This window comes from Chrysochloris asiatica, unplaced genomic scaffold (assembly GCF_000296735.1).
Source record: "Chrysochloris asiatica unplaced genomic scaffold, ChrAsi1.0 scaffold00022, whole genome shotgun sequence".
NCBI classification, from domain to species: Eukaryota; Metazoa; Chordata; class Mammalia; order Afrosoricida; family Chrysochloridae; genus Chrysochloris; species Chrysochloris asiatica.
In genome coordinates, this window is record NW_006408540.1 from 28,265,188 (window position 1) to 28,284,834 (window position 19,647).

Genomic DNA, 19,647 nt, shown 5'->3' on the forward strand with positions numbered 1-19,647 from the left:
TCTACTCCCGTAAAGATTTACACCCTTGGAAACCCTGTACAGGGTCGCTATGGGTCGGAACCGACTCGACGGCACTTAACAACAACAACAACTAATTGTAGATTTATCTATTTCTTTCTTCAATTCTTGTAGGGTGTGCTTTATATATTTTGGTGCTCTTTCATTGGGAACTAGATGTTAGTTATGATTATGTCGTCTTGCTCAGTTGAACTTTAGTGATGAGATTGTTATTGTTAGGTGCCATCGAGAAGGTACCAACCCATAGCGACTTTTATGCACAGCAGAATGAAACACTGCCCGATCCTGGGCCAACCTCACTCCTGTTGCCACGCTTGAGTCCATCAATGCTGCCACTTGGCCAATCTATCTCGTTGGGCATTTTCCTCTTTTTCTCTGACCCTCCACCTTACCAAACATAATATCCTTCTCCAGAGACTGGTCCCTCCTGACAACATGCCCAAAGTATAAGAGAAGAAGTTTGGCCATCCTGGCCTCCAAGGAGCACTCTGGCTGCACTTCTTCCAAAACGTCTTCCTTATTCACTGACCAGGTTTCTCATGTATATGAGGTTATTGAAAACATCATGGCTTGGGTTAGGCTCACCTTAGTCCTCAAGCTGACATCTTTGCTCTTCAACACTTTAAAAAGGTCTTGTGCAGCAGATTTGCCTAATGCAATACGTCGTTTGATCTCTTGACTGCTGCTTCCATGAGTGTTGATAGTTGAACCAAGAAAAATGAAGTCCTTAACAACTTCAGTCTATTCTCTGTTGATAAGAATGTTGTTTATTGGTCCAGTGGTGAGGATTTTTGTTTTCTTTACATTGAGATGTAATCCATACCAAAGGCTGTGCTCTTTGATCTTCATTAGTAAATGTTGTAAATCCTCTTCACTTTTAGCACGCAGGGTTGTATCATCTGCATATCACAGGTTCTTAATAAGTCTTCCTCCAATCCTGATGCCACGTTTTTCTTCATAGAACCCAGACTCTCAGATTCTTTGCTCAGCATACAGGTTGAATAATTATGGTGAAAGAATACAACCTTGTCGCCCAACTTTCTTAATTTTAAACCATGCAGTGTTCCCATGTTTCTGTTCAAACAACTGCCTCTTGGTCCAGATACAGATTCCTCATGAGTACAATTAAGTGTCATGGAATACTTATACTTCGCATTGTTTTCCATAGCTTGTCATGATCCACACAATCGAAAGCCTTTATGTAGTCAATAAAGCACAGGTAAAAATCTGTCTTATATTCTCTGCTTTCAGTTAAGATCCATCGGACATTAGCAGTGATAGCCCTTGTTCCACGGCCTCTTCTGAATCCAGCTTGAACCTCTGGAAGTTCTCTGTCAATGTATGATTGTAGCCATTTCTATATTACCTTTAGCAAAACTTTACTCACATGGGATATCAAAGAGATTGTCAGATGATTTCCACATTCCGTTGGGTCACTTCTCTTTGGAATGGGCAGATATAGATCTCTTCCAATCAGTCAGTCAGTTAGTTTCTTGGCAGAGATGAGTGAGTGCCTCCTGTGCCGCCTCACTTTCTTGAAAGAATTCAACTTTTATCCTATCAATTCCTAGTGCCTTGTTCTTTGTCAATTCCTTCAGTGTACCTTGGACTTCCTTCCTCAGTATCATTGACTCTTGGTCATATAGTACCTCTTGAAATGGTTAAACCTTAACCATTTACTTTTGGTACAGTGACTCTGTGTATTCCTTCCATCTTCTCTTGATGCTTTCTGCATCATTCAATAATTTCCCCAGAGAATCTTTTAATAAACTAAAGTCGAGACTTGAATTTTTTCTTCAGTTCCCCCAGCTTGAGAAATGCTGAGTGTGTTCTTCCTTTTTGGTTTTCTGATTCCAGGTCTTTGTACATTTTATTGTAATATTTGGCTTTATCGTCTTGAACTGATCTTTGGGATCTTCAGTTCAGCTCTTGGACCTCCTCATTTCTTCCATTTGCTTTAGCATCTCTACGTTGGAGAGTAAGTTTCAGTGTCTCTTCTGACATCTATTTTGACCTTTTCCTTCTTGTCTTCTCAGTGGCTTTTTGCTTTCTTCATGTATGATGTTCTTGATGTCATCCCACAACTTTCTGGTCTTTGATCTTTAGTGTTTAATGTATCAAATATGTTCTTCAGATGACCTCTAACTTCAGGTGGGATATAGTCAAGATCATATTTTGGCTCTCATGTACTTGTTTTCACATGATGAGATAGTGTCCATTTTTTGCTAGTTTTTGCCTTAAAGTTTATTTTATCAGAGATTAGTATTGCCACTCATGCTTGTTTTTTATTGCTTAGTATATATATTTTTTCCATCCTTTAACTATTAGACTGTTTTTGTTTTTTGTGTTTAAGATGTGTCTCTTACAGACAGCATATTGAAGGGTCCTGTTTTCTTATCCATTCAGCCACTCTCTGTCTCTTCATGGTGCATTTAATACATTTACATTCAGTGTAATTATCCATAGGTATGGATTAATTGATGTCATTGTGTTAATTTTTTGTGGTGCTGTTCATTCCTTTGTTCTGCATGCCTTCTTTGCTGAGTTCATGTTTTTTTGTGTGATAATATCAACTGTATGCTTTACTCACCACTGTAGCCCTCTGTGGCTATGTCCTTGGTCATGGGCCCAGGAGTCCACTGAGGTCTCACCACATTTCAGACCAAAGATTTTCTTGTTAAAAGAAATAATCAGTGATGGTTAAGGTAGGAGGGGAAAGCAAAATTTTTCATGGGCCAGAGGATCCACGCATGCTAATATGAGTGAGAGGGCAGGCAATATACAACAAGAAGGAGGTTAGCAGAAGAAAAATGAAGGTAGTAGGAGACACAGGAAGGAATGCAATAGTTAAAGTGAATTGAGTAAAATGCTGTTAACTATTGGTACATGGAGGAGAGAACAATCATTGTAATGAAGTAAAGTATGATTTAATGAATGTAAAACTGATAATCTGTTCTTTAAACTTTCATTCAATTCACATTAAAAAGTTCTTTAAAAATTAACTAAAATCCAACTCTGAATTAGTTAAGAAATTCAGGGTCATTGGCAAAGCAGAATAGAGAAATAACAAGTCTCTGATCTTACTTACAGCCCCAAGTTCCTTCTAATCCATCATTTTGTCTTCCCAATTACATATCTCTCTAGACACTTGAAAGGTCTATAGCTCTATTATCAGATTCATATGAATTCTTGGAGTCTAGGTGTAGCACTGTAGAATAAACACTAGACTGCTAACCTCAAGATCAATGGTTCAGATCCACCAGCAGCTCCTCTAAACCCTAAAGAGGATGGCAATGAGTCAGAATTATCCACCCCTTGTAATTTCCACAACATCTCAACAACATAGAATATTCTGCTCCTGCAAAAAAGTACAAATTTAGAAACACTATAAAGTTTTTCTTTGAGTAAAGGTAACAACAACCCCTTGTAATTATGTATTCTGTAAATCTCTTTGAACTTTGATATGAGACATAGAATTACCCATACCTGATAATCAAACAATACAACTGTTTTTCTAGAGCTATTTGATATGTAAACATGTTTTCTCATGGCTTATTATTTACAAAGATGACAATTGAGATGGATTGTTTGATTTTTCATTATACAAATTTTAATTAAATTAATTCCAAAAATTAAGAAAATGTTTCATTTAGCAGATATTACACTTTATTGGAATTCATATTCTTATAATTAAATTGCCTTGTTAGATACAATTTTTTTGAATAATCTTTCATGGGATATTCTGCTATAAGCTTTGCATGTAAAAGACTGTCAGTGTCCGTTTTAATAGTATTGTTGTTAAGTGACTTTGAGTTAGATTCCAACCCATAGCATGAGTCTGTATAAGATTTCGGAGGAGCACATGGTAAGCTTCAACTGCAGGCCTCCAGGTTCAGGAGAATTTTGCTATCCAGTGCATTAACAAGCAGTGCCACACCAGGACTCCTTTAATAGTACATTATTGTTGTTGTTGTTAGGTGCCATCAAGTCAATACCAACTCATAGCAACCTTATGCACAGCAGAACGAAACACTGCTGGATCCTGGACCAACCTCACTATTGTTGTCACGCTTGAGCTGCCACTTTGCTAATCCATTTCACTGAGGGTCTTCCTGTTTTTCTCTGACCCTCCATCTTACCAAACATGGTATCCTTCTCCAGCGACTGTTCCCTCCTGAAAATATGTCCAAAATATGATACATGAAATTTGACCATCATGGCCTCCAAGGAGCACTCTGTTTGCACTTCTTCCAATACAGATCCGTGGTCAAAACAGCCTGGTACTGGTGCAATGAAAGATACATTGATCAATGGAACAGAATTGAGAATCCAAAAATTAATCCATCCACATGCAGCCAACTGTTCTTTGACAAAGTGCCAAAATGCATTGAATGGGGAGGAGATGGTCTCTTCAACAGATGGTTCAGACAGAAATCGAAACCAATATGCAAAAGATTGAAACAAGACCTTCACCTCATGCCATATACAAAAACCAACTCAACATAGATTAAAGACCTAAATGTGAATCCCAGAATTATAAAGGTCATTAATGAAAAAAACAGAGACAAATTTAACGGCTCTAATACAGGGCACTCACAAACTACTAAACATTGCAAAAATTGCACAAACAAAAGAAGACAAAATAGATGATTAGGACATACTAAAAATTAGAAACTTAAGTGCATCAAAAGACTTCACCAAAAGATTAAAAAGGGAGCTCACAGAATGGAAAAAATACTTTGCAATGACACATCAGACAAGGGACTAATTTATAAAATCTATAGGAAGCTACAACAACTCTATAAGAAAAAGAAATATAATCCAATTATGATCCAAAAATGGACACCAGACATTTCACCAAGGAAGACATTTGGGCAGCCAACAAACATATGAAGAAATGTTCACAATCATTAGCCACTGTTGTGTTAAGTGCTGTCGAGTCAGTTCTGACCCATAGCAACCCTGTATAGGGTTTCCAAGGAGCAGCTGGTGAGCTTGAACTGCTGACCTTGCAGTTCAAACGACTTTACAGTCTGGCGCATTAACCCACAGTGACACACCAGGACTTCATTAGAGACATGCAAATCAAATAAAAAATGAGATATCATCTCACACCAGTAATAACAATGAAGTTCAAAAAAGCAGAGAATAATAAATGCTGTCGAGGATGTGGAGAGACTGGGACTCTGTTACATTGCTGGTGGGAATGAAAAATGATCCAACCACTCTGGAAAACAATATGGCGCTTCCTCAGAAAGTTGGAAATAGAAATACCATATGACCCAGAAATTCCTCTACTTGGTATAAATCCACAAGAAATACGAGCCATAACACAAGGAGATATATGCACACCAATATTCATAACAGCACTATTCACAATAGTAAAATGACAGAGACAGCCTAAGTGCCCATCAACTGAAGAATGGATAAACAAACTGTGGTATATACACACAAAGGAATATTATGATACCTAGAAGAATAACAAAGAAGCTACAAGCCACTGCATAACACGGATGAATCTTGAGAACATTATGTTGAATGAAATTAGTCAGCAACAAAAGGATAAATATTACATAAGACCCTTATTTTTAAAGCTTAATAAAAGACACCCATAATAAAAGGGAAGAAAAAATATTGTTGGTTAGGAGGTAGTGAGGAGGGAGGGAGGGGTCAATAGGGCACAGGGTAGGGGATAGACATACAGACAGAAGTAAATAATGATGTATGCTCAACCTTGTCTGAATGGGTAAAAGAGGGGAATCTAATTGTCTTGTGCATATTGGGTTCCCTCGTGTACTATTGTAAAATAGACACTTGAGTGGGATAGAAAGGAATATCGGGAACCATGATCACAGAAAACTTCTAAGTCTGTTGTCAGCCTATAACTGATTGGAATACCTAAAAGGGGTTCTAGAAATTGCCCTGTTAAATAGGCTTTCTGAGGATCCTTTGTAATATATAGGACCTTAGGTGGAAACCAGCGCCCCATCCAGAACCTTCTGAGGTGAGACATTCCCAATGGAAAGGACCAGCAGGCCAGCCTGGATCAAATAGAGAAACAAAAGAAACTTCTTGAAAGAAAGACTAGCAGGAAGAATTCAATACAAAAATGGCAGTCTGATTGTTACTACAAAAACAAGCAAGTTGTTTGCCAGGGAACCATCAAAGCAAGCAATCATATCCCTTCAGGACTAAACCTCCTCCTAGAGTGAAACTGAAAGAGAATACATGAACAGACATGTAAGCATCCTAGCAACCATGTTGGTTTGCTGGTGGTTGGGAGAAGGGGAAAGGCAGGAAAGAAGAAATGGACTGAGTTTGACCAAGTTCCATAGACTCCCGTCGACCTGGATATCAGAGATAGGAGGTCCAAAGTGTGGTGAGACCTGGGGACTCCTGAGCCCATGGACAAGGATATAACCACAGAGTGCTAATGCTGAGAGTGAAGTGTCCAGTTGATAAAAAGTGAGGGAAGATGCACAAGAATGCCCAAACTTGTAGATAATACCCATTAGACCGAGCTTCAATGGCTTGATAATCAGAACTCAACTAGAGTAAGAAAAAAAGAAAAGTTTTTGGTAAAGGAAACAACTGTAAATTGCTACAATTTAATGAGCTTGGCCTTTACTTATGGATACGTTGTTGTAGTTGTTATGTGCCATGGAGTCGGTTCCGATTCATAGCGACACTGCATAGGGTTTCCAAGGCTGTAAATCTTTACGGGAGCAGAAAGCCTCATCTTTCTCCCACAGAACAGCTTGTAGTTTCGAACTGCTGACCTTGTGGCTTGCATCTCGATTCATAACCACTACACTACCAGAGCTCCTTACTTATGGATATAGTAGCTCAAAATACCAGCTAAGATTGAAGGAGTCTTCACATCAAGTATAAATCCTATCCCCTCTATATACAGGGTTGATAGGTACAGGCAACTTAGAAATTGGCTATCTAAAATGGGGGGTGGGGGGGCAGGGCACTAGGGGAAGGTGATCCTTCTGACAAGTTCTCATCTTGTCTAGAATGGTCTGGTGAAAAGATATGGGGATAAGATTCTTATGATTCAATAATGAATAATTTTTATCATGACTAATTGCAACTGTCACAATGGTAAAAGTAGAAATTCTGTAGCAAAAAAGGAGGAGCAATTAATTTTACAGTCCAGGAACAGAGGACCCTAAAGAGCATGAGTGGAATGTGGGACCCTATCCAGAGAAGCAGTGACACCAGAAACAGAGGCAGAGATGAGGACATGGAGAAATAGAGCATCTGAGGACTCTAGATTCATGGAAAGAGAAAGGCTGTGTGCTTATGGCCAGGAGGCAGTCTTGCAGAATGTGTACTTTAGTTATTTAGGTGATCATATATGCCTGAGTATTTTTGTGTACATCCTAGAAAAACAATAACAACAAAAAAGAAAAAAAGACAAACAAAATAAACAGAGGGAATAGAAGTAAACACTGTTGAATGCTGATGCACGGAGGAGATTGTTATCATTGCATTGAAACAATGAGTGTAAAACCAATGTTCTCCCATGTAAACATGTAAACTATCCCTCAATTCACAATAAAACCCTACACAAAACAAAACAAAAACCTAGTGGCTCAAGTAGTCTAGACACAACCAAGAGTTCAGAAACAGTGTCATTTGTCACATGTGCTTTCTTAAGATGTATCCTTTATTAGAACTTTTCTGGTAGATTGTCCTGGTCATAAATTTTGTTATAAATTGAAACAAATAAAAGTTAAAATAAAAGAAAATTCAAATACAATGCTAGGGAAAAATGATAAACACTTAAGATGAAATATATTGATACCTACGTGAGATTATATAAAGATAAGTTTAAAACACTACTAATTAACACTCAAGAAAACAAGCAAAAGGAACAACATAATACTACACTGAAAATAAAATGTGACATTAGAAATGTTAATTTTCACTTTAACACAAAAATTTTAAAGCAAAAATTCTCACGAGACATCTTCAATAGAAGACAAGCTGATTTTTAATGTTAATATGAAAACAAAAAACAAAAAAAAAACCCAACACCTGTTAATCAAGAAAAGGCAGAAAATTTCAGGAAAGAAAATTAGTAATAAAAGAAGTATAAGCCTTCTCTTAAAACATACTATAAAGTCATACTAATTAAAAAGTGAAATTAGGTTACAGTAAAAACTAGAAAATCTTGAGATTGGCAAGACATAAAAAGTATTTATTGTATGATAAAAGTGGATATTTTGAATACATGAGAGAAGATGCATTTTTCAGCAAGCAGTGTTGGGAAAACTGGATATTTATTTTACGTCAAATAACAAAAAAGCATTGAAAAAAACAAAACAAAAACAATAGGGGAGATGTTCCAACAGAACTGACAAATAAAAAGGATAATAACAAAACACTATTAAGAGTTGTACTATCAAGAAGAAATGGATATGTTTTTAGAAAACATGATCTATCTAAACAAACATATAGTGAAGTAGAAAGCTTGAATAAGCCTATAACAAAGGAAGAAGTAGATCAGGTCACTAACAAACTCCTAACATAAAAAGGTCAGACCAAGGTAGTTTTACTAAACAATCAGATAAGAACTGATATCAGTATAGTTCAAACTATTCCAGAACATAGAAATGGAAATCTCCTGAATACATTTTGTGAATTGAGCATACTACTCCTAAATCCAGGCAAGGGAATCACTGAAAAGAACATTACAGACCAATATCCCTGATAAACATAGATATGAAAATCTCAACAAAATCTTAGGCAATAGAATTCAACAGTATAACCAAAAATAATACACCATGATCAAGTGGGATCCATATCAGTGATGCAAGGATGGTTGAATATTAGAGAAAACAATCAACATTTTATGCCACAAAATTTTTAAAAAAGGAAAAGCATCACATGATCATATTGATTGATGGAGAAAAGCATTTGACAAAATCCAACATTCATTCTTGATAAAAACACTCAGCAGATGATACAACATTCTTGTGAATGTGAATAAAATGTAAAGTACTTACTGATGAAGATCAAGGACTACAGACTCCAGTATAGATTGAACCTCAATGTAAAGAAATTTAAAAAATCCTTACCACTGGGCCAATAAAAAACATCATAATAAATGGACAAAATATTAAGATTGTCAAAAACTTAAGTCCACTAGCAACAATCATGAAAACAGCAGTAAAGAATCCAAATGACATGTTGCACTAGGCAAATCTGCACAAGACCTCTTTAAAGTGTTCAGGAGCAATTATATCAGTTTGAGGACTAAGGTGCACCTGGCCCATCATGGTATTTTCAGTTGCCTCATATGCATGTGAAAGTTGGACAATAAATAAAGAAAACCATAGAAGAGTGATGTATTTGAGTTATGGTGTTGGAGAAGACTCATTAACAACCTGTGATATCCAGATGATACAACCTTGTTTGCTGAAAATGAAGACAACTTAAAATATTTATTGATGAAGATCAAAGAGCACAGACTTCGGTATGGATTGAATCTCAATATAAAGAAAACAAAAATCCACACCTCTGGACCAGTAAACAACATTCTAATCAACAGAGAAAAGATTAAGTTGTCAAGGACTTCATTCTTCTTGGATCAACTATCAACACTCATGGAAGCATCAGTCAAGAGATCAAATGACGTATTGCATTAGACAAATCTGCTGCACAAGACCTTTATCAAGTTTTGAAGAGCAAAGATGTAACCTTGAGGACTAAGGTGCACCTGACCCAAGCCATGGTATTTTCCATAACTTCATCAGCACGCAAAAGCTGGACAGTGAATAAGGAAGACCGTAGAAGAATTAATGCTTTTGAGTTATGGTGTTGGAGGAGAATATTGAAAGTGTCATGGGCTGCCAAAAGAACCAATAGATCTGTTTTGGAAGAAGTGCAGCCAGAGTGTTCCTTGGAGGCCAGAGTGCTCCTTGGAGGCAAAACTTCATCTATCATACTTCGCATATATTGTCAGGAGGGACCCGTCGCTGGAGAAGGATATCATGCTTGGCAAGGTGGAGGGTCAGAGAAAAATAAGAAGACCTCCAGTGAGATGGATTGGCAAAGTGGTAGCACCAATGGGCTAAAGTGTGGCAACAATTGTGAGGTTGGCCCAAGATCAGGCAGTGTTTCCTTCTGTTGTGCATAGGGTTGCTATGAGTTAGTACTGCCTCGATGGCACCTAACAACACAACAACAATTAAGAACAGACACATTGACAGTTTACAACAACTAATTTTAAAATTCAGTCAAGAAAGTGCTATTTTATTTTTTCAGAAGCATGCATAAATCATTTCTAATTTTGTTCCTAAGAAATATTCTTATTTCTAGTACTTGGAGTATTCATAATCTTTAAAACCGAAAAAAGGATTGATCTCAGATTTAGATAGTCTTTTTTTCCCTGCCTTTCCCTCATTTCACAGTTTCTTTGGAAATTCTGACAGTAAGCCCAAATGATCAGTTTAGATTGTGAATCACAAAATTTGTGACATATTTTCTAATTACAGCATGGTGAGATGAATGTGATATCAGAGAAATTTAAAAGGATGAACTAAATTGAGAAATGTGATTTCTCAGCAAACCACAGAAGCATAGAAGGAAGAATTATTAAAATGGAATTTTCAAGCATGGGTATAATAATAACAATGATTTTCATTGGCTATTTTTGCAGTCTTCTCATTTGCCATGATTTACTGCGGATGCAATTTTTTTGTGTTTTTTATAACAAGAAGATAGAGATAGGGAGTGCCCTATCATTTAATTACCTAATTTTTTTTTTACTTAATATCAAATTTTAAATACTAGTAAATTTAAGTTACTTTTTGACATTTTCATATTTTCCCAGGTACCATTCAGTGCTATTTAGTCAATGATGTTTTAAAACCATTTCCACTATCGGTTTCCCAATTTTGCAGATGTGATTTTTAAAAAACGGTTAGTTTCTTTGTGCCTGATATGCTATATAGTGATTTGCACTTATCTTTTAAAAAGCATATACATTAAGACAATTAGAATGAAATTTATATATGCCAATGATGCATGCTGAAAAGGTTTGAAAGACAAAGAAACAAACAAAAACAGAGAATCATACTTGAGATATGAAGTCATTAAAATTTATAACTCAAAGCTTAAATTTGCATTTCATAAGCTCCATTCAGGGGCAGTTCCACCTCAGCTAATAAAATCTTTGTCTTTGATGATTAGGACTTGAAGTTACAATCATTTTAAACATTCCTATGCAGTGGCATCACTAGGGTGTGTAGGGGGCATGGACCACAGAGGGTGACACTTTTAGAGGCAAGAACCTGAAATGACTGTCTTTAAAATTTTTGTTTAGTGTTTAAGAAGAAATCTATTATTTTTTTATATATAAAACATATTCCTGTAGCTATTTATAGCAACATGAACATGTTTTTTGAATCCAATTTACATGTATCAATATACCTACCAGGCTAAAACTCTGCTAATTTACTTTTCGAACATGCTGATGTACTCTGGTAAGAGCTGTTACTATTAACCGACTACAATGACATTTCAGATCATGTAGATTTGTCGGAAGGCACTGTATTTTCTTTTTTTTTTTGCTCCCAGTGGTTTTATAGTAACGGATTTTGTCAAGCTGTCTCATGTTTTAACTCTAATATTGTGGTAATTAGTATTTGTGAACCTATATCAATAGCTTTTTTGACAATGAAATAGTAATTAAAGGAAAATAAACAGAAGAGTAAAAATAAATGAAAAAATAATTAAAAATTTTTAATAAGGTAACCACCACTCAGTTGAAGCCTTGGTGTAACACTTTAAGATAAGCCCTGGACTAGTAACCACAAGATTGGTGGTTCAAACCCACCAGTTGCTTATGTTGTTAAGTGCGTCAATTTGGTTCCGACTCATAGTGACACTATAGGGTTTCTGACTACCAGCTAGTGAATTTGAACCAACTACCTTGCAGTTCAAATGGACATTATGGCTGAGTACTTACCCTATGGTTAAGTACCAATAAGGAGTCTTGGAAACCCTATATGAGTCGGAACCGACTTGGCAGCACTTAACAACAACAACAATTGCCAATAATAATAATAAGCACTGGAATTCAAGGTGGGTTGGAACCTCAAGGTTGGCGGTTCAAATTCATCTCAGAAACCCTATACAGGGTCGCTGTGAGTTGGAACCGAATCAATGGCAATTAACAACAACAACAACAAATGATGTAATTCAATATAGAAAAAAATTTCAAAACAATTTATTGTTAGCATTCTTATAATCTAGGAAATATTACATTCAATCAACTTACAACTGTATTTATCTTATACTAGTCTATGATTAAATTTTATGATGTTTATAGTCTGGTACAGAAGAAGGATCATGGGTGGTGACTCCCTAGTAATGCCACTGTTCCTGCATCTCAAATGCTAATGAGTATTCTTTGCTGAGCAACAAAAAGCCATGACAGTAATGGGTTTTTATTATATTTTCTATAGTAATATAATTTACCCAGGACCCACGGTAATATCATCCACTCGACGATGGTTGGTGGTGGACCTTGTCTGTTTAAATCTGACCTGTCGATGTGCTGAGAGGCAAGCAGTAGCAGGAACAAAAATGTCAAATAGGAAGCTGTATGGCAGATAAACTTGATAAATGGCTTTCTGATGAATAATCCAAGTGGGCTTTTAGGAGCAATAAGGTAGCACACGGAGAAGACGGGAAAAAGAAGTCCGATTATGAAACACGTCACCATCTTCACTGCCCAGTGTCTTCTACGCCAGCCTGGGAACTCATCATACCAGCGAGATGCAAGCAACTGTTGACAGTTGGGCTGGGCAACAAACTAAATGGAAAGAGCAAAAAGGAAAATTAAGTCAATGTTCCATGTCACGTTTCAATTCATTAATAACATAGGTTTTAAGAGTTGTGTTAGAGTTTAAATTCTAAAGCACTTGGTTTATAGAAGGCTATGGCTTACCTCCATTTTGACTCTTAACATAAATACAGACTCTATCTGAGTTCTTTCTGACCATCATCCAGCAATTATACAGTTTTTTCCTCAGACAGAGTGTGTTTTAAAAAGTACATTGCAATTCCAGATCCAGCACAGGGAAGATCATGTCCTTAATGATAGATTTAAGATAGATGCAAGCCAACTAATAGTTGGGGTGCATGGTCATGATGCATACTATGTGGTCATGAATCATGACTAGTACATAGCCAGTTCAAAGCCCCAGGACCAATCGGTAAGCTTTTAAAATCTGCATTGTGTACACATTCCACTAATGGTTCTTTCTCTGTTTCCTTATTCCTGCTTTCAACAGTGATGGATTTACCAACATCTGATATGGTGCTGTGGGTTAATGCATCAGACTACAAAGCCATTTGTACTGCAAGGTCAGTGGTTCAAGCTCACCAGCTGCTCCTCGGAAACCGTATACAGGGTCGCCATGGGTCGGAACCAACTGCCCACTTTCATATACATATGAAGATATTGAAAATACCATGGTGTGGGTCATGTGCACCTTAATCCTCAAAATGACAGATTTGCTCTTGAAAACTAAAGAGGTCTGTGCAGTACATTTGCCTAATACAATATGTCATGTAATTTTTTGACCGCTGCTTTTGTGTAGTCTTTGTCTCCATTTATCATGAGGTTACTTACTGGTCTAGTGGTAAACATTTTTGTTTACATTGAAGTGCAAACCATACTGAAGGCTGTGGTCTTTGGTATTCATCAGTAAATACCTTAAGTCCTTTTCAATTTGTCATATCCAGAATGATAAACCATAGGATTGTCATAGTCAAAATGGTTAGGATCAGTTCATTTCAGGCCAGTAATGCATAGGATATCAATCTTTATGCATTCATTTTCATTTTTGATAACTATAATGGGTTACTATGAATAGGAAAAGACCCAAGAGCATGTCACAACAGTACACTGAGCTCCATGATTATAAACAAATCAGACTCCATCTTGGCCTCATGCTAAAGGTTTCTCTTATTAATATGATTGATTTTGTCTTGTTTAAGGCTTAATAAAAGGATCACTATAGAATGTGTTTGGATTTAGGGTATTTGCCCTATAACAGTGTTAATCTTAAAAAGTGGAAGTTTTATTTTAATAATTGTATGTTTAAACATTCATACAGTTCTGTAAGTCATATCATGACTAATTAAATCTATTTATTATATCCAAAGAATAGTGCTAAGTGTTCATCAAGATGCAAGCAAAGTCAAAGTGTGGATGCAAAACACTAACATCACCAGAAAGTAAATCACCAGATTAGAATTTAGTGGAAATAATGCAAATACCTTGGGCACTGTGGTGGCTCTGTACAATAAACACAGACTGTAAACCACTCGGTCAATGGTTCGAGCCTGCCATCCACTCTTCAAGAAGAAGATGAGGCTCTCTGTTCCTGCAAAGTTTTACAGCCTCAGAAACCTTATGCAGAGTTGCTATGAGTCAGAACCTTCTTAATAGCAACAATGTTAATACCTTACTAAGTCTAATTGGTTGGCATGTATGGAATATTTAAAACACATGACATCATTTTAATTTGATAATGTGTTTAAGAAGGTGCAACGGGGTAAGATGGGCTGGTACTCTAAGGCCAGCAGTTAAAATCTACCTGTCACTCTGTGGGAGAAAGATAAGTCAATGTCCTTCTGTAAAGATTTCCAGCCTCAAAAACCCTATGGAGCCCTTCTACTCTCTCCTATAGGGACACTATGACTTGGAATTGACTAGATGGTTCTGCAAAGTACACACTAAACTGTTAACCACAAGATCAGCAGTTCAAACCCACCAGTCGCCCTTTGTGAGAAAAATGAGGCTTGCTGATGATGTCAAGATTTACAGCCTCAGAAACCCCATATAGGTTCTCTATGGTTCAGAACCAACTCAATGACACTTAACAACAAGAACAACAGCAGGTGACACTAGGCAGCATGTTTGAGATATAGCATGGACATTACTTATTATATGCTAAATATGAGAATTGGAAGGCTATGAGCAGTCACTAGATTTATACAAGGTTTATATCTAGTAAATGATATTTTTGAAACATGATGTTTCAAAACTTTATTTTTACCTGCACATTACCTTTTTGGGGGGGACTGACAGCTAAGAATCATATGCATTCAAAGGAAACTTTCTCTTGTAAATGCATATTCAGAAATCGATTTGATTTGATTTTTTCCGTTACATTACCTTTTTTTGCTTCTCCATCTGCTTGAACTCTACATGGGAGATGGGCTGACACAGTAGCTACATTGATGGATATAACATGCTGGTGAATGTAAGAATGGTGCAGGACCAGGCAACAGGCTTTTCTGTTGTATAAAAGTTTGCCTGCCATGAGGCAGGATCAACTTGATGGTAGTTATTAGTTTACCTATTAACTGGCATATCGTTTTTTTGGTTGGTATGGCATTTTTAGAAATTAGGAAAATAGTTATTTGTGGTAAAATATTTTACCCCTACATCTGTTGTTGAAACTCCAGATTTCACACGTGTAATAGTTAAGGATTCTGTGTCAATTTGACTAGGCCAGGTTTATAAATTCAATAAATTATTGAATATTATGAGTTGATATATGCTTATTCCCATGGTTTGTTGTTGTTGTTAAGTGCCTTAAAGTCGGTTCCGACCCATAGTGACCCTGTACAGGGTTTCCGAGGGTATAAATCCTCATGGGAGTAGAAAGCCTCATCTTTCTCCCGCGGAGTAGCTGGTAGTTTCGAACCGCTGACCTTAAGGTTCGCAGCCCGATTCGTAACCACTACGCTACCATAGTTAACTCTATGATGAATGGCTATGACCAGACAGTCAACTGAATGGATGCTTCCTTGCAGGTATGAGCTGCTACCAATATAATGTACACATGGAGAGGACTCTCTTTCCCACTCGGGACCTGGAACTCTACAATTGTAAGCCATTTACTTTATAATAAACATCCCTCTCTGTATGTACATTAAAAAAAGAAGGAGAAGGTGATCCAAGGCAAGAAATGGTAGGAGAGCAATCATATCCACTGATGAGAAAGTGTATAGTGATTTCAGGGGATGTGTGATGAAAGTTTTGGCTGAGTTCCCTGAAAGTGACTAAAAAAAAAAACACGTTTAGCTCCATGAAGTAGACCAATCCAGTGGGAAACTGAGTCCCTGGTACTTTTACATGTATTCAGTTTGCTATTAGTTCTAAGTCCATGGTGTATAGGCTTGGGCACTTTTTCTTTCTGTTACAAAGTTGCCATGAGTGGAAAATGATATTACAGGAAATAACAACTAGAATTTCCATGTCTTAGAAAGCTCTGGAAAAAAAAGAAAACCTTTGTATTCTGCTAAGTGTTTTGCTTACTAAATCCAAAGGAAAAGAAAATTGCTTTTAATATTTTATTTCATTTGAATTATTTACACAACATGTAATCATGGTCATAGGAAGAATATTCTGAATAGTATAAAATGTAATATTTGATAAGCTGTTCCATACATCAGAATTTTAAATTGGGAACATATTGAATTTTTCACAAATCAATAACTTCTTCTTGCATTTCTTTCTTTTCTTTTAACTCCCTTAACCTGCACACAGCATATCAGGAGACAGTCTTTGATATCTGGCAAGAAAAAAATATGCCTGAGTGGACCATTTGATGTATAGTCTAAATAAGTGACTGCTTGAAGAAAAGGAGAGAAAAATAATTTCTGTTTTGATAGCATACAGCTTTAGTATGGAGTAAGAATCATCTATATGAGAATAAGTCAAAAAAGTATTGTCACTAGGATTCTAGTTCATTCACGCATGAGTTTATTACAGACAAAATATGTTTAAGCATGTCTCTGCAGACAATTTCTCTCAGTAATATTATTTTCTTAGTCTCATTCTGGAGTCTTTGAAAATTAAAAAGTCTAAATCAAAAGAGTGGCTTCTGAGGAGATCTGTTGAGCCAATTAAAGTCAAGACAGGTCAGCTCAGAAGGTTACAGCAATGTTTTTTATAGGTGTGGGACGTGATTCCAAAGGTGTAATTGATAGATTTTCCCAATGGACACAGGATAATGGCTTGTTATTCAAAATTTAGAAGAAAATGGAAAACTGCACAGGTGAGAATAGGCCAGAACCTACCTCGGGAGGCTGGGGCAGAGGAGGAGAGAATGTTGCAGGGCTGCTGGTGTCAGAGATGATTGAAAAGTGGTTTGAAAGGGCATATTTGACTGCTCTTCATTTTGGGGGGATTGGCGGTATATTGTTTCTTATTCAATAAGTGAAACAGAGACTAAAAGTATAGGGGTAACTCTTTGGTTTAAAAAAAATATTGATGTCAAAGAAGTACTGAAAGGCAAGAGTGAAAGAATAATTGAAGTATATTATCTTCCATTCTTAATTTTGAAAAACTACATATTTATTTTAAAATGCTTGCTTAAAAACTTCACCTAAGAAAATATTAAGTTAGTAATATTTTTGCAAAGAAGGTAAAATTTTATCATTTGCCATTGGGGTCATAAATGGTTTTATAAAGTAAAATGATAAATATTAGCATTCACATTCTAATACTAAACATTCCAGTTCACATTGTGCCATAAATTTATAAAATAAATTAGAAATAAAATTAAAACATACTACACATTTCAATAAACTTAAGAAAAATTTAGAAGCCTTCATGAGTATTTATAGGATCATTGACCAATAAAATTTCAAATATAAAAAAAATAAGAATGCCATATTTATTTTTTTTAACAAATAAACTGAAATCTAGTATCAGTGGAGCTAGATCTTGCAATACTAAAACACCTCAAAAAATAAATGAGGGTAGAAGTGGCAAGATAGTGGACTAGGCAGTAACACTTATACAGACCCTCTACAACAAAGATGCAGAAAACCAAATGTAACAGATGCAGGTGATAGTCCAGGAACCCAGAGCTTCTGATGAAGGGATAGAGAAATGGATGAATGCTTATAAATAGAGGAAACTAAACAGAAGTGGTACAAAAAGGAGATAAAATGGTGAACTGGTTGGCCAACTATATGTGGTATGGGTATCTTAGACTTTTGTGAGCAGCTTCAGATAAAAAACATGTTGGTATTGTAGAAACATACTGGTGACTTGTAGAGATAAAGGTGTAAATTTTTTCCACTTGTTTTCCAAGATTTCCTTATCATCAGAAGCACGACTGACCCCCACCCATGTACACTTCCAGGCACGTTCCCACTTTCCTGGGATCAGAACCACATGGTAGTAAACAGTGCAATTATGAGCCCAATCAAAGTGAATAGGGATAAATCTGCAACAAGCATGGTGTCTGTAATCAGGTGAGCCCTGGACAGCTCTGGACTAGTTTTTACTAAAAGAAGAAGCTGAACAGACATGGGGGAAAGCAAAAAAAAAAGATATCCAAGTGACTTGTGCTTGTTGGCATGGAGTGGCAGTGCCTTCTTGAATTTCGAGGGCAACTTTGAAGGCAAAGGGTACTTGATGGTGCAGAGGCATACTGGTTATTGGTGGAGAGAAAGATGCACAATATTTTCTTGTACGTCATATTACCCTGGTGACTAGAGGAACGAATAGTCCCCACCCACAAACAATCCAATGACGCTCCTGATTTCTAGGAAGTCAGAGTCAATAAAAGTGAGTTGGGAGCTAGCAGCAACAAATCTGACACTTGAAATCAAGTATGATGTTGCTGGTGGTGGTGGCCATCAAGTTGGTTAGCAACCTCTATGGATTTTCCAAGGAACAGCTGGTGAGGTTGAACAGCTGCACTTACAGTTCAAATGGCTTTGCAGTCTGGCGCATTGACCCACAGCAGTTACTGATTTTTAACCATTCAGTGTTCCCTTATTCTGTTTGAATGACTACCTCTTGGTCTATGTACAGGTTCATCAAGAGCACAACTAAGTATTCAGGAATACTCATTATTCTCTGCAATGTTGCCCATATCTCATAATGATTCACACAGTCAGAAACCTTTGCATAGGCCATGTTGCAGCAGGTAACCGTAAGGCATCATTTCAGGTGATCAAGCTGGATGAGGACATAGATTATATTGTATTTATAAAGATGAGTCCAAATGGAGAAAGACTTGGTACAGTTACAGTGAAGGGGCAGGTCTTGGGCAAAGGGTTCCCCTACGGTATCTTGGACGAAAAGTTGGATTTCGATAGACTGGTCACTGAAGTTGTGTTCCCTCTGGGACTCCATCCTTCTTTTTTTCAATCTCATCAGTCTTCAGTCTGTTGGACTGGGTAAAGACCCGAGAACTACTGTCAAAGGTCTGTCGCACATGGTAGGTGGGACCGCCGCTGCAGGTACTGAGGGCTATACTAGGAGGATAGTGGTGATAGTGGCCTTGCCAGCTTCGGTCATGCCGCCTCCTTTGCTCTCACTCAGGCACCTCCTCTGCTATCTCTCAGGCACCTCGGTGGCGGTTGGTCAGCGGTTAGTGTGGTTAGTGCGGCTGGTGCTCGCCATGGCCTGGGCTTGTTCTCTGGGAGACCGTTGGGGATCTTGCAGCAGTGCCAGCCAAGGTGGGGTCTTGAGAAGGAGGTGGCGCGAGCTCTACAGCTGCACCCTCTCTCTTGGGATCCTCGCTTGCTCTTACTTGCCCTTGGCCTTGTTTTAACCACTAATATTGAGCT

At 37.1% G+C, this 19,647-nt stretch overlaps 1 protein-coding gene across 8 annotated transcripts in view; it reads right to left on the reverse strand.

Annotated features, from left to right (window-relative positions):
- Window positions 1–19,647, reverse strand: part of TRPC4 (transient receptor potential cation channel, subfamily C, member 4) — a 448,068-nt gene that overhangs the window by 199,998 nt on the left and 228,423 nt on the right. For all 8 annotated transcript variants that reach the window (XM_006837666.1, XM_006837664.1, XM_006837663.1 and 5 more), the window contains one exon: window positions 12,514–12,850. In XM_006837666.1, the coding sequence (XP_006837729.1) occupies window positions 12,514–12,850 (337 nt within the window). The remainder of the gene's footprint in view (window positions 1–12,513; window positions 12,851–19,647) is intronic.